This window comes from Platichthys flesus, chromosome 9, assembly GCF_949316205.1.
Source record: "Platichthys flesus chromosome 9, fPlaFle2.1, whole genome shotgun sequence".
Lineage (NCBI taxonomy): Eukaryota > Metazoa > Chordata > Actinopteri > Pleuronectiformes > Pleuronectidae > Platichthys > Platichthys flesus.
The window spans coordinates 17,116,343-17,131,359 of record NC_084953.1 but is presented as its reverse complement, the minus strand read 5'-3'; the positions used below and the strand labels follow the sequence as shown (position 1 = coordinate 17,131,359).

Genomic DNA, 15,017 nt, shown 5'->3' with positions numbered 1-15,017 from the left:
GAAATTTAGGATATTTTTATTACTTTAAAATATCAAAACTGTTCAAATTTGACCCAACCTGAATGCAAGGGTCAAAACGAACCCTGCAGCAGTTCGTCTAAACTCCACTTCAACCTCTGTGGGTAGTGGCAATCATTACAGTCGTTCTTTACAAAAATTCTGTTATAAAACCCAGAGCATCTCTGCCTGCTCTGAGGTTACTGAGGATCACTGGATTTGTGTTCGAGCGACACGCCCCCTTTCTACGTCTAGAAAGGGGAGAAACAGAATGACAGGGTTACATAAATGGCAAGCTTATGCGTGTTGCTTATTTCCTGTTTCCAGTTGCAGGCATTCACAGGAGCGGGATTTCGTTAGAGATCCGGGCTCACTGTACGACGAACACAACCGGACACTTAGCAGTTAAAATGGGAACCATCGCTAAAGTGCTGCTGGCGAGTATCTGCGTAGTTTTCCTGGCTGTGAAGTGGAAGGCGCCCACCTTGGATGCAGGTAAGAAAGACGCAATTTCCATTTGTACAGACTGTGAAGAGCGGATCTGTCCACTCAGTGACAGTCGAGTAGGTCCTCGGTTCCCAAACTGGGGTACATGTACCCCCAGGGGTACGCGAAGTGGTTCAGGGGGTACATGGGGAGAACATTTTATTTGCGTTTTCAAAGTGAAAAAGGCCATTTGCATTATCAAACTGAGTTATAAATAATCATGCAATATTAAATAGTCTACATAGCCAAGTCGCAGTGCGAAAAATACTCATGTATACCCATATTCAGCAAAATAATTACACTGCCAATAAAAGTTACAGGTAGGTTAGTGACTGTTAGTAAAAACGAGGGATCGACAATCGATTAATTGATCCTTAAGGATTTCCTAGATGACATTTTGACAACTGATAGATAAACTCTGTTTGATCTAAACTTCCATCCCTGACAATTTCAAAGTTTCAAGTGTTATATGCTGTATACGTGCGTCGGGGGGGGGGGACGTAGCTGGAGATTGAATGTCTGAAGGGGTACGAGACTGTAAAAAGTTTGGGAACCACTGGAGTAGATGATCGGTGATTTATTGCTGTACTTCTGTCTCTTGTAAAACTGCGGCAGGGGAAATAACGGCACAGGGGCTTTGCCCGGTGTGCGGACACCTGTCACCTTCTGATTTCCGTCAGTTCTCTCCAGCACCTGGGGGTCGTCAGGTGTGGCTGGACACTTTGTGCACTTTCTCAGCCTCTGTATTCTGCCCCCACCGACCCAGCCCAACACACCTGCACCGCAGGCTCCGTGGATCGTGGCTCGATGCTGTGCAAGAACAAATATCTGTGTATGATAAACAGGTTTGTGAAAGCTGAACGTTTCGGAGAGAGGAAGCCCGAAATTGTAGCGAGTGCAGCTTTGGGATGATCTGACATGCTTTCCGCTTGTGACCGAGGAATTACCAGAGAGAGAGCGAGAGAGAGAGAGAGAGAGAGAGAGAGCGAGAGAGAGAGAGAGAGAGAGAGAGAGAGAGAGAGAGAGAGAGAGAGAGAGAGAGAGAGAGAGAGAGAGAGCGCTGCATTTATCCTCAGTGAGAGAAGGCAGTGAACTTTTCACATGTAATTGAGTGATATGGTTTGAGTCAATGGGACAGTGTCTTTTCCCAAAGTTATCAACATTTCCAACGGCCCCCAATGAAACAGTTGCCTGACATTTGATTGGAGTGCAGCTGACTGATTCGTTTCAGGTCCACATGTGGAAAGGTGTGTTCTTGTGGAGGGACAGCTGGCTAGATTTATAAAGGGGCTGATATTTGCCTCTATATAATTTCAGCATCTATATTAAAGCAGCAGACAAAGAGTTGAAGCACCAGAAGGACTGATCAGGGAATCGCTTCAAAAAGTAGCAGCCTCTTGGACATAAAGAGTTCGGCTTTTAGTTAATAAATAAACACAATATCTCACTATTTTACCACCATAAAGATAAAAAAGTGTAGGAAGGATTGTGCCCTCAAATAATCTGTTATTTAAACCTTTAAGTGTCAATGTCCTTTAACCCCACATGCAGCCATGGAAGGACTATGCTTTCTTTATCTTGACTGTGTAAAGATATAATGTACTAGATGATTTTGTCAAATGAGGACAATTGTGTTAGATAACAATTACAACTAGAATGGCAGTAGGGGGCACCCCTGCGCCACCAAAGTTCGAACACTCCTATCTGTCCCCTTGGCTGATATATTTTCACCCAGATACATTAATTATTCCTGTGTATAATGCTAAATGCATAATGATACTGGCCCAAAGGCCAGTATCATTATGCATCTGTTTTTAACACAAGTTTGTGTGTTTGTAGTGTACCAAGTTAAGTGTATGAATCTGTTTCAGAATCTCTCCGAGGGGCCAGGGTGTTGGTGACTGGGGCCAGTACAGGCATCGGTGAACAAATAGCGTATCATTACGCCCGCTTCGGAGCCCGAGTTGTTATTACAGCAAGAAGGGAGAAAGTCTTACAGCAGGTCAGTGAACTTGTTAACATGTACCGTGAATGCTCCAATGCCCTGTTCATTATTCACATTAACATGTGTCTTAGAAGCAGTCATGCCTGTGCGTTGAGCTGTGCATGTGTGATCTGATCACCTGGAGGAGGATGGTTACGGCATGTCTGAACAGAGCCTAATGCACTAAGGCTTGCAGCAGTACAGGCTTTTAAGGTCTGATAACTGTTGCAGAAAATGTTACCTTGACTTTGTGACAGTTGGTAGAGCAGGATCATGATGTGTCTTTGCAGAGCTTGTGTGTCCCTAAAGATGTCACAGAATTGGAAAAATAGACAAAACTAAAATGGCATTTAATTATTTCCTGGAAAATCTGTGAAAACCAAAAAAACGTTGTATCTCACAATGCAATGGTTTAATCAAAAGAATTCCTGAATCCGTGCTCTGAATTGGTTTGGTACAACAATTTAATGGGCTCTCCTTTTACCTATACACCACACCCTTCCACCGAGGTGCGTGGTAATCCCTCCTGTAGTTTCTGCGTAGTACTGCTAAAAGACAAACAAACAAATGCAGAGGAAAATATTATTTTTAAAAAAAGCATGTAACTACAATGTGTTATGACTAAAGCGTGATCATCAGTGGTGGAGGAATTATTCACATCCTTATGTAAATGTTCTAATGCCAAATTGTAAAAATAGTGGATGCGATCTTATTCATCTTCGTGATTTACTGTATAGCCCTCTAGTGGACTTCTTTGATTTAGCCCTTCCTCCTCTGTAGATCTTTGCATTCAGGGTAACTGCACACTCGTCCGTCACCCACCAATCAAAGTCCATTCTCTACACATAGCGGCCCTTTTAAATATGACCTCCTCCGTACTGAGCCCTGCTCAGCTACACTGCCACTCATGCTCTGCTGCCGGCTACTTGCCTCCACCACCCAAGCCCATGAATAGTTATTAATAGGTTGAAGTTTTGACCTTTGGGACCTACTATTTGTGAACTATGGTCAGGTTAAACACAGAGTGACGCAAGACTAAGGACTTCAGCACGAGTGGCGACGAAGCTGACTAGCAGCAGCAGCAGAACCACACACAAACACCCCTCCAAACCTTCATTCGTATGTGTGACACATGCATACAAATACAAACACCTGTGTATAGTAAGTGTATTTTAGTTGTGTACACTTGAGTACATTGTGTTTTTACTTTTCTGATTTTCATAAGATATGTTTTATTGAACGTAGATTTTTTTCATATATATATAATGTTAATATTTGTAATATAAAATTAAATATATTTTATATTTGGTCATCCAATTAATTCATTTAATTTATTTGTTGACCAAAGGCACAACATTTGATGGTGCCATGTTTGAGGAAGAGCACTGTTAGCAATTATTCATATTTATGCAATATAAATTTGTTTCATTTTGGCCAATGCCAAAAATAGGTAGAATCTTGAACTCTTTAGTCAAGCCAAAAATCTAAATTCAATTCCACTGGTCTGTTACAGGAGTAGACATTCAACTGTATTTACAAAAAAATGTTACTGTCGTGCTGCTACTTAATAAACTGTTAATGTATTAATAAATTACCAGTTTATTAATAACTCACTCAATTTGAATGGATTTTTGAGGATTTCAGTTTAGTATTTCAATAGTGCGCATTCAATGCAAACTACAAGAGGTCTCAAAAAATGCATGTTAATTTGGAGAAAAATGCATGTTAATTTGGAGTGCTGTTTTAAGTTACTCCAAATTAATCTTCATCCCATGGGCCCACCACCTGTGGGAAGACCCGTTGGGGTCGGGTGCGCAGCCACATGGGTGGCAGCGAAGATCAGGGGTCTCGACGGACCAGACCCGGGCGGCAGAAGCTGGCTCTCGGGACGTGGAACGTCACCTCGCTGTGGGGAAAGGAACCGGAGCTTGTGAGGGAGGTGGAGCGCTATCAGTTAGATCTGGTGGGGCTTACCTCCACGCACAGTCTCAGCTCTGGTACCGTACTCCTGGATAAGGGTTGGACTCTATTCTTCTCCGGAGTTGCCGAGGGCGTGAGGCGCCGGGCGGGTGTGGGGATACTCATAAATTCCCGGCTGAGCGCCGCGGTGTTGGAGTTTACCCCGGTAGACGAGAGGGTCGCCTCCCTGCGCCTAAGGGTTGTAGGGGGGAAAACTCTGACTGTTGTTTGTGCGTATGCACCAAACAGCAGCTCAGAGTACTCGGCCTTCTTGGAGACCCTGAATGGAGTCCTGTATGGGGCTCCAGTAGGGGACTCCGTAGTTCTGCTGGGTGACTTCAACGCCCACGTGGGCAACGATGGAGACACCTGGAGAGGCGTGGTGGGGAGGAACGGCCTCCCTGATCTAAACCCGAGCGGTCGTTTGTTATTGGACTTCTGTGCTAGTCATGGATTATCCATAACAAACACCATGTTCGAACATAAGGGTGCTCATAAGTGTACCTGGTACCAGAGTACCCTAGGCCTCAGATCAATGATCGATTTTGTGATTGTGTCATCTGATCTGAGGCCGCATGTTTTGGACACTCGGGTAAAGAGAGGGGCGGAACTGTCAACCGACCACCATCTGGTTGTGAGTTGGATCAGGGAATGGGGGAAATTTCCGGATAGACCTGGTAAGCCCAAACGAGTACGAGTACACGCCCTCTATGTTGGAGGCAGAGCTCGAGGTTGATGGTGTTTCGTCGCCAATTTCCCTGGTGGAGGTCACTGAGGTAGTCAAACATCTCCGCAGTGGCAAAGCCCCAGGGATTGATGAGATCCAGCCAGAAATGCTAAAGGCTCTGGGTGTTGAGGGGCTGTCATGGTTGACACGCCTATTCAACATTGCGTGGGAGTCGGGTACAGTGCCAAAGGAGTGGCAAACCGGGGTGGTGGTTCCCCTGTTCAAAAAGGGGGACCAGAGAGTGTGTACCAATTACCGGGGTATCACACTTCTCAGCCTCCCTGGTAAAGTCTACTCCAAGGTGCTGGAAAGGAGGGTTCGGCCGATCGTCGAACCTCAGATTGAAGAGGAACAATGCGGTTTTCGCCCCGGACGTGGAACTACGGACCAGCTCTTCACTCTCGTAAGGATCCTGGAGGGGGCCTGGGAGTATGCCCATCCAGTCCACTTGTGTTTTGTGGATCTGGAGAAGGCGTATGACCGGGTCCCCCGGGAGAAACTGTGGGAGGTGCTGCGGGAGTATGGGGTAAGGGTGTCTCTCCTCAGGGCCATCCAATCTCTGTACTCCCAAAGCAAGAGCTGTGTTCGGGTCCTCGGCAGCCAGTCAGTTTCGTTCTCAGTGGGTGCTGGTCTCCGCCAGGGCTGCGCCTTGTCACCAATCCTGTTTGTGATATACATGGACAGGATATCGAGGCGTAGTCGTGGTGGGGAGGGGTTGCAGTTCGGTGGTCTGAGGATCTCGTCACTGCTTTTTGCGGATGACGTGGTCCTCATTGGATCATCGGCTTGTGACCTTCAGCACTCACTGGATCGGCTGGTGGCCGAGTGTGAAGCGGCTGGGATGAGGATCAGCACCGCTAAATCTGAGGCCATGACTCTTAGCAGGAAACCGATGGATTGCTTACTCCGGGTAGGAAATGAGTCCTTAGCCCAAGTGAAGGAGTTCAAGTACCTTGGGGTCTTGTTCGCGAGTGAGGGTACTATGGAGCGTGAGATTGGCCGGAGAATTGGAGCAGCGGGGGCGGTATTGCGTTCGCTTTACCGCACCGTTGTAACGAAAAGAGAGCTGAGCCGCAAGGCAAAGCTCTCGATCTACCGGTCGATCTTCGTTCCTATCCTCACCTATGGTCATGAGGGCTGGGTGATGACCGAAAGGACGAGATCGCGGGTACAAGCGGCCGAGATGAGTTTTCTCAGAAGGGTGGCTGGCGTCTCCCTTAGGGATAGGGTGAGAAGCTCTGTCATCCGTGAGGAACTCGGATTAGAGCCGCTGCTCCTTTACTTAGAAAGGAGTCAGCTGAGGTGGTTTGGGCATCTGGTAAGGATGCCCACTGGGCGCCTCCCTTGGGAGGTTTTTCAGGCACGTCCAGTGGGGAGGAGACCTCGGGGAAGACCCAGGACTAGGTGGAGAGATTATATCTCAACACTGGCCTGGGAACGCCTCGGGATCCCCCCGTCAGAGCTGGTCAATGTGGCCCGGGAAAGGGAAGTCTGGGGCCCCCTGCTTGAGCTGCTCCCCCCGCGACCCGACCCCGGATAAGCGGATGACGATGACTGATGAGTGAGTTTTAAGTTAGACATATCTCGCCACCTGCACTATGCAACAGGTTAGAAATGAGAGCCTGAGAAAGAGAGACAGTGTGCAGCCAGTCTACAACCAGAGCTACACTACTTCTACACGAGGTTCAGATGGTCCTACCTCACCTCAGTCTTTCAGACAATGTGATTCCGGTTACTCCGATTCACTCCCCTCCAGTAGTGAAAGGTCAACTCCCTCTTCACTCAGAAGATGGGACAGAATCCCATCCGAGCCCAAGTCTTTGGGAATCAAGTCACCTCATGAGCAACCACAGACATTTACATAAAATGCAGTTTGACCTCTAGGAAATATTCAGCCTCATGTTTTTCTCAGCCACTGTTACATGGCCACAGGTCAAGTGAGATCCTGAGACCGAAGGAGGGCGTTTGGGACCTACTACTTGTGAACCATAGATGGGTATCCCGACAAGACCAAAGGTGGTTTTCTATGCTATTTTCGTGAATGGTCAGTTAACCCTTTCCTCTTGATCTCTGCTTATAGGTGGCAGAGAACTGCACAAGATTGGGAGCCCAAGAAGCGCTTTACATAGCTGCCGACATGAGCAGCGAGCAAGATCCTGAAAAAGTGGTGGAGTTTGTGCTGGAAAAGCTTGGAGGGTTGGATTATCTGGTTCTCAACCACATCGGCACGAGCCACTTCAGAATGTGGGATGGAGATGTGGAATACTTCGAGTGGCTGATGAAGGTAATGCAGCATTTTAGGCATTCTGTCAGCACATAAATAGTGCCCTTATTAATACTGTATTTGTGTGTGTGTCTTCACAGGTCAATTTATTCAGCTATGTTCAGATGGCTTCGAAGGCTATGGACGCTCTTGAGCAAAGTAAAGGATCACTGGTGGTCATTTCATCACTTTTGGGTAAGACGGCTCTGCTATTTCATTCACGGAAATATTGAAGACAGCAAACTTGCACGTAAACAGGCTTATGAATGTATGTATCGATTACATTTCCATCATATATTATAAACTTTGCTTGAATAGCAGACAAAGGGTTACACAAGGAAAAAAAGATTAAATAATTCTTGGCTTGACTAATCTATGTAGGAAAAACATGAAAACACCACCAAGGCCCAACAGTCCCCTTGTGAAACGACGTTTATGTCCACTGCGACTGGATTTTATTTGGCTCTGCGACAAATTGCAAATTCTCATAAACATCAGTCCCCTAAACATACCGGATGTCCCCCATTAAATTACTCCTTAATCTTACGATGTAAAAGAAAGAATGACAAAATAATTCCTGGATCCGCCCCCTGATCTGGATAGACACCAAATTGGAATGGGTTCTCACCGGGCCGATGCCACATCCTTCCACCAAGAGGCGTGGTAATCCCTCTGTTTCTGTGTAATCCTGCTGACTAACACTCACACAGTTACAAGGGTGACATGTGCAATGTGTGGAGTACTGGTACTCACTTGACATAAATAGCAAATATAAAAAGGGGAAAGAAGTTAAAGGCCAAATTTACAAAGTTAAAATCTCATGCGTGAGACGATCACTGCACACTTTGAAAATCCTAACACAGGTTCTATTTGCACAAGTGGATTATTATTGCAGGTGATACTATACCATAAAGTAATAGAGGAGGGTCTCTCATCAACAGAGCCAATAACTCACAAATATTTAAGTCATTCCACACAGTACCCATCAACCATATTGCAAATTGCCCATTTAGCCAAGAACAAAATAAAATAAAACAGGGAAAACAGAAATCAAACAAATTAACCAGAAAACTAACACATTTTAAACAAGAGGCCAAATAATCCATATGAAACCTTAATGTGGGAAAAATAACAGTGAGTGTGAATATCCTGCCTGAAGGCAGCCCTATGACACAAACATGAAGATTAGGTTTTTAAACAAGGTAATAAAAATATTGTATAAAATTAAAAAATTAAACACAATAGTATTAATTCATTAAAATAGAGCAGAGACCCAGGCCGCCCGTATTGTCTAATGACAAATAATTAACCAGGAAAAGAAAATTACAGTCAAAGTCACAGATACATTAAAGTATAAACTCTTGATATACTGTATGTCAGGCGCATCTGCATGCACATGAGGCACTGATACCAGCACACGCACGCACTCACGCACACAGCTGTGCTCTGGGCTCATATGGACATAAATGCGTTTCATGTTTAAGCAACGTTTTCTGTGTGATCTCAAATCACGTGATAGAGACTTTCAGTTCATACAACTCTACAGTGCTACTACCGGTGTCCCTGCATAATCTTCCCCCGCTCCCTGCATCCTAAAGCCATCTCTGTTCTGCCTGTGAAATTATGTTTTAAACATAACCAGAAAAAGTAAATGAAAAGAATGATTAAAAGTAAATACTCATTTGAAACATTTGCAAAAACTTATATTCAGACTGCAAAAAAAAGGAACTCTGTTACATAACTAAGGTGAGATTGAAAGCTCAAGAAAGCTCAAGAACAACATTTAAAGGTGAATTAGTTTAAAACGTTTCATAGACTTTAAATCTTTCCCTCTGCTGAGGGGGGATTATGTTTTCACCCCCCACAATTACACAAACATAACTGAACGTATTTCCACAAAACTTGATGGAAGGATGATGTAAGGGTCAGGAAATGCTAGTGCATATCCAGATTAGTTTAGATTATACTTTTTTTTATCCCTTCATTTAACATTGCTAGTTCCTCTTGTCTTTGAACGTTTTTTCATTTTTTTGAAAGAAGCGTTAAATTTGTCCGTATGCACAGATCAAATCTGTGCGTCGGCCCCATCAGTCTTATATTTCACATCTGACTCCAATCGTTTTTAATGCTTCACAGGCAAAGTGGCAAGTCCCTTTATGGCACCATATTCATCAACAAAATCAGCCTTGAATGGTTTCTTTAGGGCGCTCCACCATGAGCTGTCACTGAAGAAGAGCAACGTGTCCGTCACTATATGCACTCTTGGGTTCATCGATACTGATGCCGCCATGGACAAAGTCGGGTAATTCAAATAAAATTGAAACTAACTATGTGGCATCATTGATATTCTTGTAGTATTTTTTACTGTGTGCCATCCAGTGGCTAAGTGTATCATTTTTCTTCATCCCAGGAAACTCACTGATGTGCCGGCGGCCTCTGCCACAGATGCAGCCTTGAACATTGTCATTTCAGGAGCTCTGAGAGAGGAAGAGCTCTTTTACCCTTGGAGCACCTACCTTGTGACTCTCACCAAAGACTGGTACCCTCCTATCACGAACCATATCATGCAGAGCATATTCAAGTATGAACCATGACAAAAATATGAACCTCAATATTTTTGTAATATAGTGTATTAGGGTCATTTTAGATTTTTAAAAATGACAAAATATGAGCTGGGATATTCTTTATTCCCACCATTGCCTTGTTAATTTGACTTAATTTTAAGATAATATCTTTTTATATTTGTTTTACATATTCCCTATTATAATCTCAGGGAATATAAACACTGCTGAAAAAAAAACCTTGATCCTCACATTACAACACCTAGTCAGTTAAACTTCAGGGATATCAGTCTGTCCATTAAGGAACCACTAGTGATTGTGAATCAGTTTCACTGCTCTGGTGCAAATGGAAGTGACAACAGGCGCAATGGAGAAGCAAAAGCAAAATAACCCCCAAAACAGATTTTACATGTTGTGGCCACAGACACTTGTTTTCTCCTTCCCCTTCCTGAATGAGTCTTCGCTAGTTTTGTGTTCTGCTGGTGTCCTTGTCACTGCTGGTAGCATGAGGCGGTATCTGCAGCCCGATTAGGTTGCACAGGTAGTCCTGCTCCTCCAGGACGGCACGTCTATACGTGCCGTCACAAGGTTTGCTGTGTCTCCCAGCACAGTCTCAAAAGCTGGTAGGAGTCACCAGGGGATTGTTGTTGAGGAGAACTGGATAGGGCCGTAAAAGGGCATCAACCCAGCAGCAGGACCGGTAACTACAAAATTACCTCCAGAAGACCAAACCGTCAGAAACAGACTCCATGAGGTTGCATGAGGGCCCTGCAGCCTCTAGTGGGACCTGTGCTCACAGCCCTGCAGCGTGCAGCTCGATTGGTATTCGCCAGAGAACACTATAGGGTTAGGTCCACCATTGGCGCCCCTTCTCTTCCCATATGAGAGCAGGTTCACGCTGAGCACAAGTGAAACGCATGAAAGAGTCTGGAGGCGCTGTGGTGAACGTTATGCTGCCTGTAACATCATCCAGCATGACCGGTTGGGCGTTGGTTTAGTGATGGTCTGGTGAGGCATATCCTTTGAGGGTCGCACAGACTATACTATAGGCGACCTAAATCCAATTGAGAACCCATCAAGTACCGCCACACACTGTCCAGGAGCTCACTGACGTTGTGATCCAGGTCTGGGAGGAGATCCCTCAGGATACCATCCGTAGACTCATCAGGAGCATGCCCAGATGTAGTCAGGAGGCAATACACACTACTGAGTCACCGTATGAGTTACTGTGATGAAATTCATGCAAGTTGGATCAACCTGTAATATCCATTTTTTGCTTACATTTTCTATACGGTCTTGAGTCCAGCCCTTAGTGGCTTCATGATTTTGGTTTCCATGGACCGTTGTTACGTAATTTTTCTCCTCAATGTACATCAGTAAAGATGTTGAACTTGAATAATTCATTAGTCAAGATCTGATGTGTGATTTAAGTGTTCCCTTCATTTTTTTGAGCAGTGTAGATTTTCTGTAAATTTGTGAGCTTCTTTAATGTTTCAAAAATATTACTCCCCCCTCAGCTCTTTTTTTTATACCATAAAATGGCCCTAAAGGACTGATTTTGACATAATATGTATAATGTAGTGATATATTTTTGACATGAGCATGGGCACGTCTTCCTATGACTGCTGTCGTCCACTTCCCAAATGTATCCATTATGTTGTGGTTGACCCAAATTCTTTATCTTTAACAATTGAAAAAAAAAAAATCCTCACAGCTGAACTGATGAAGTTAATTTGTATACAAAGCATTTTGTAGACAGATAGCATCACATTGCTTTGTTTTGGTGGCATCTGTCATTGCAGCCTCATGTACTCTGAGATAAACTCCAAACCAGTGTTATTTAAAAGACTATTTTTCGTAGCAGCCCTTGCTTGTACCAAATCATGTATTAAAAAAAGTTTAAACTATCTGACACACTTAAAAGTAATATGTATGCAATCAATACTATAAGTGTTGAGGAAGAGAATGCGTAGTACTTTATATGTCCACATGAGGGCAGTAGTACTTAAGTCATGAACAGAGATTACCTCCTGAAGTCCATACCCTGTTGAGTGAAATAAATCATCTTAAAGGAAGACCATCATGGACATTTATTTGTTCCGAAATAATAAAGAATGGTGCTTGAAAGAATGTCTTCAGATTTATTTATTAACTTTGACTTAACTCTCATCAACATATCAATCCTCACCCACCCTGTTCCTCCTCTTAATGTATCCATTATGTTGTGGTTGACCCAAATTCTTTATCTTTAACAATTGAAAAAAAAAAAATCCTCACAGCTGAACTGATGAAGTTAATTTGTATACAAAGCATTTTGTAGACAGATAGCATCACATTGCTTTGTTTTGGTGGCATCTGTCATTGCAGCCTCATGTACTCTGAGATAAACTCCAAACCAGTGTTATTTAAAAGACTATTTTTCGTAGCAGCCCTTGCTTGTACCAAATCATGTATTAAAAAAAGTTTAAACTATCTGACACACTTAAAAGTAATATGTATGCAATCAATACTATAAGTGTTGAGGAAGAGAATGCGTAGTACTTTATATGTCCACATGAGGGCAGTAGTACTTAAGTCATGAACAGAGATTACCTCCTGAAGTCCATACCCTGTTGAGTGAAATAAATCATCTTAAAGGAAGACCATCATGGACATTTATTTGTTCCGAAATAATAAAGAATGGTGCTTGAAAGAATGTCTTCAGATTTATTTATTAACTTTGACTTAACTCTCATCAACATATCAATCCTCACCCACCCTGTTCCTCTTCCTGTCCCCACTGTTCTCTACCCCTGGATCCCAGCCCCATCTCTATTCTTCTCTTACTATAACCATGTTATTAAGTTTAATCTTTCCAAAGCTGGTCACAGCAGGCGTCGCAGGCTTCCTACAGGACTTTCTCCGTGGGTTCCTTTGTGTCTTTGTTCCTCATCCCCCAAAAGGCTTCCTGTGAAGCTGCTGGCTCAGTCCATCCTGGTGGTCTGTTCCTTATTGTAATACAGCCTATAGGTTGTGTCCTGCTGACAGAGCACTTTTCTACTGTCTACCTTGAGTGAGTAGTCATTGTCAAAAAAAGAAAGCAAGACAATATAGAAGCCTTACTAAATCTTATAATTTGATTGGAAAAGCTGAGAAAGAAAAACAACTGCCATTTCTCCTGCAAAACAAGTGGCCTTCCCTGTGTAATGGAAGTTTGCTCTTTGCTGTTATCTTGTGGTCCTTCACTTGATAGAGAAGTCAGTGGATCCATCTTCTCTTTGTCCTCGATGCTGTGGCCAGTTTTTAGAGGATTTTGGAGGTGGTATAATCTCCCTGCAGACACTTTGGAAAGAGAAGAAAAATCTCGCTCCTTCTGTCCCTTTCTCTGTCGCTCACACACACTCACAGGCATACACAAATAATTGGGGCCTCTTGAGGAGGAGAGCTTGCATGGCCTGGGAGAACAGCCAGAAACACCTGCAACAGATTAGTGCTCCTAATGCACAGTCATAAATCTACTCACCGTCTTCCGGCATCTCCATCTCCAACATGCAGGGATCTCATAGATCTTATAGGAGCATCCAACCACAACCAACACGCATACACACACAGACAAAACATAGAGTACAACACCTTGATAGATAGATAGATAGATAGGTAAATAGATAGAAAGATAGATAGAGAGATAGAGCGATAGATCGAAAGATATGTTGATTAGATAGATAGATAGATAGATAGATAGATTAATTGATTGATTGATTGATTGATAGACAGAAAGATAGATAGATAGATAGATAGATAGATAGATAGATAGATAGATAGATAGATAGATAGATAGATAGATGGATACTTTATTAATCCCGAGGGAAATTCAGATCATCCAGTAGCTTGTACACTTAACACATCACTGACAAATATACATAAATCACATAAATCACATATATCACATACGGAGAGCATATATACAGATACAGGTATGGAATGCAATGATGTGATTGTGTCAGTATCCAGTATTTAAAGTGATTTTGTGCTGGAGTGGATAGTACAACAAAATATAAACTGTATCTATATTATAAAAACAGCAGAAATATATATATATATATAAATATATAGGAATATCAATCAATCAATCAATCAATCAATCAAATTTCCAATCAGATTTTTACCTGTATAGCCCATATTCACAAGTTACAATTCTTCTCATGGGCTATAACAGGGCATGACAGGGCGTGACACCCTCTGTCCTTAACCCTCAACAAGAGTAAGGAAAAACTACGAAAAAAACCTTTGACAGGTAAAAGTACATAGAAACCTCAGAGAGAGCCACATGTGAGGGATCCCTCTCCCAGGACGGACAGCAGTGCAATAGGTGCCACGAATATTGTCATTTCATGCCGGGAAGATCTCTCCTCCCCACTCTCCCTCTGTGTGGCGTTATGAAGCCGAATGGCTCTGGGGACAAAGGACCTCCTCAGCCTTTCCGATGAGCATGACAATGACAGGAGTCTGCCACTGAAAACGCTCCTCTGGCCAATGAGAGTTTTGTGAAGTGGGTGGTGCTCATTGTCCAAGATGGACCGCAACCTACCCAGGGTCCTGCTCTCAGCCACTGTTGTGAGGCAGTCCAGTTCAGAGCCAACGACAGCTCCCGCCTTCCTCAACAGCCTATCCAGTCGCCCTGCATCCCTCTTCTTTATGCTGCCTCCCCAGCAAACAACAACATAGAAAAGGACGCTGGCGACAACAGACTGGTAGAACATGCGCAGGAGTTTGTTGCAGATGTTGAACGACCTCAGCCTCCTCAGGAAGTAGAGCCGGCTCTGACCCTTCTTATAGATTGCGTCCACATTTGCTGACCAGTCCAGTTTATTGTCCATATGGACTCCTAAATATTTGAAGGTGTTGACCACCTCCACACTGACCCCCTCGATGGAGACGGGGAGCAGAGGAGGCTGAGACCTCCTAAAGTCCACCACCATCTCCTTGGTCTTAGTGGTGTTCAGCTGCAGGTTGTTGAGTGTACACCACTGCACAAAGTTATCCACCTGGCTTCTGTACTCC

General features: G+C 43.7%; 1 protein-coding gene across 1 annotated transcript; it reads left to right on the top strand.

The window, feature by feature from the left end:
- The first annotated feature begins 267 nt into the window (after positions 1–267).
- hsd11b1la (hydroxysteroid (11-beta) dehydrogenase 1-like a) lies at positions 268–12,617 on the top strand. The gene is made up of 6 exons (XM_062394801.1): positions 268–492; positions 2,355–2,485; positions 7,234–7,437; positions 7,518–7,611; positions 9,553–9,718; positions 9,827–12,617. The coding sequence occupies exons 1-6, from the start codon at positions 297–299 to the stop codon at positions 10,008–10,010; spliced, it is 975 nt and encodes a 324-aa protein (XP_062250785.1). The 5' UTR covers positions 268–296; the 3' UTR covers positions 10,011–12,617.
- The last annotated feature ends 2,400 nt before the right edge of the window (positions 12,618–15,017 follow it).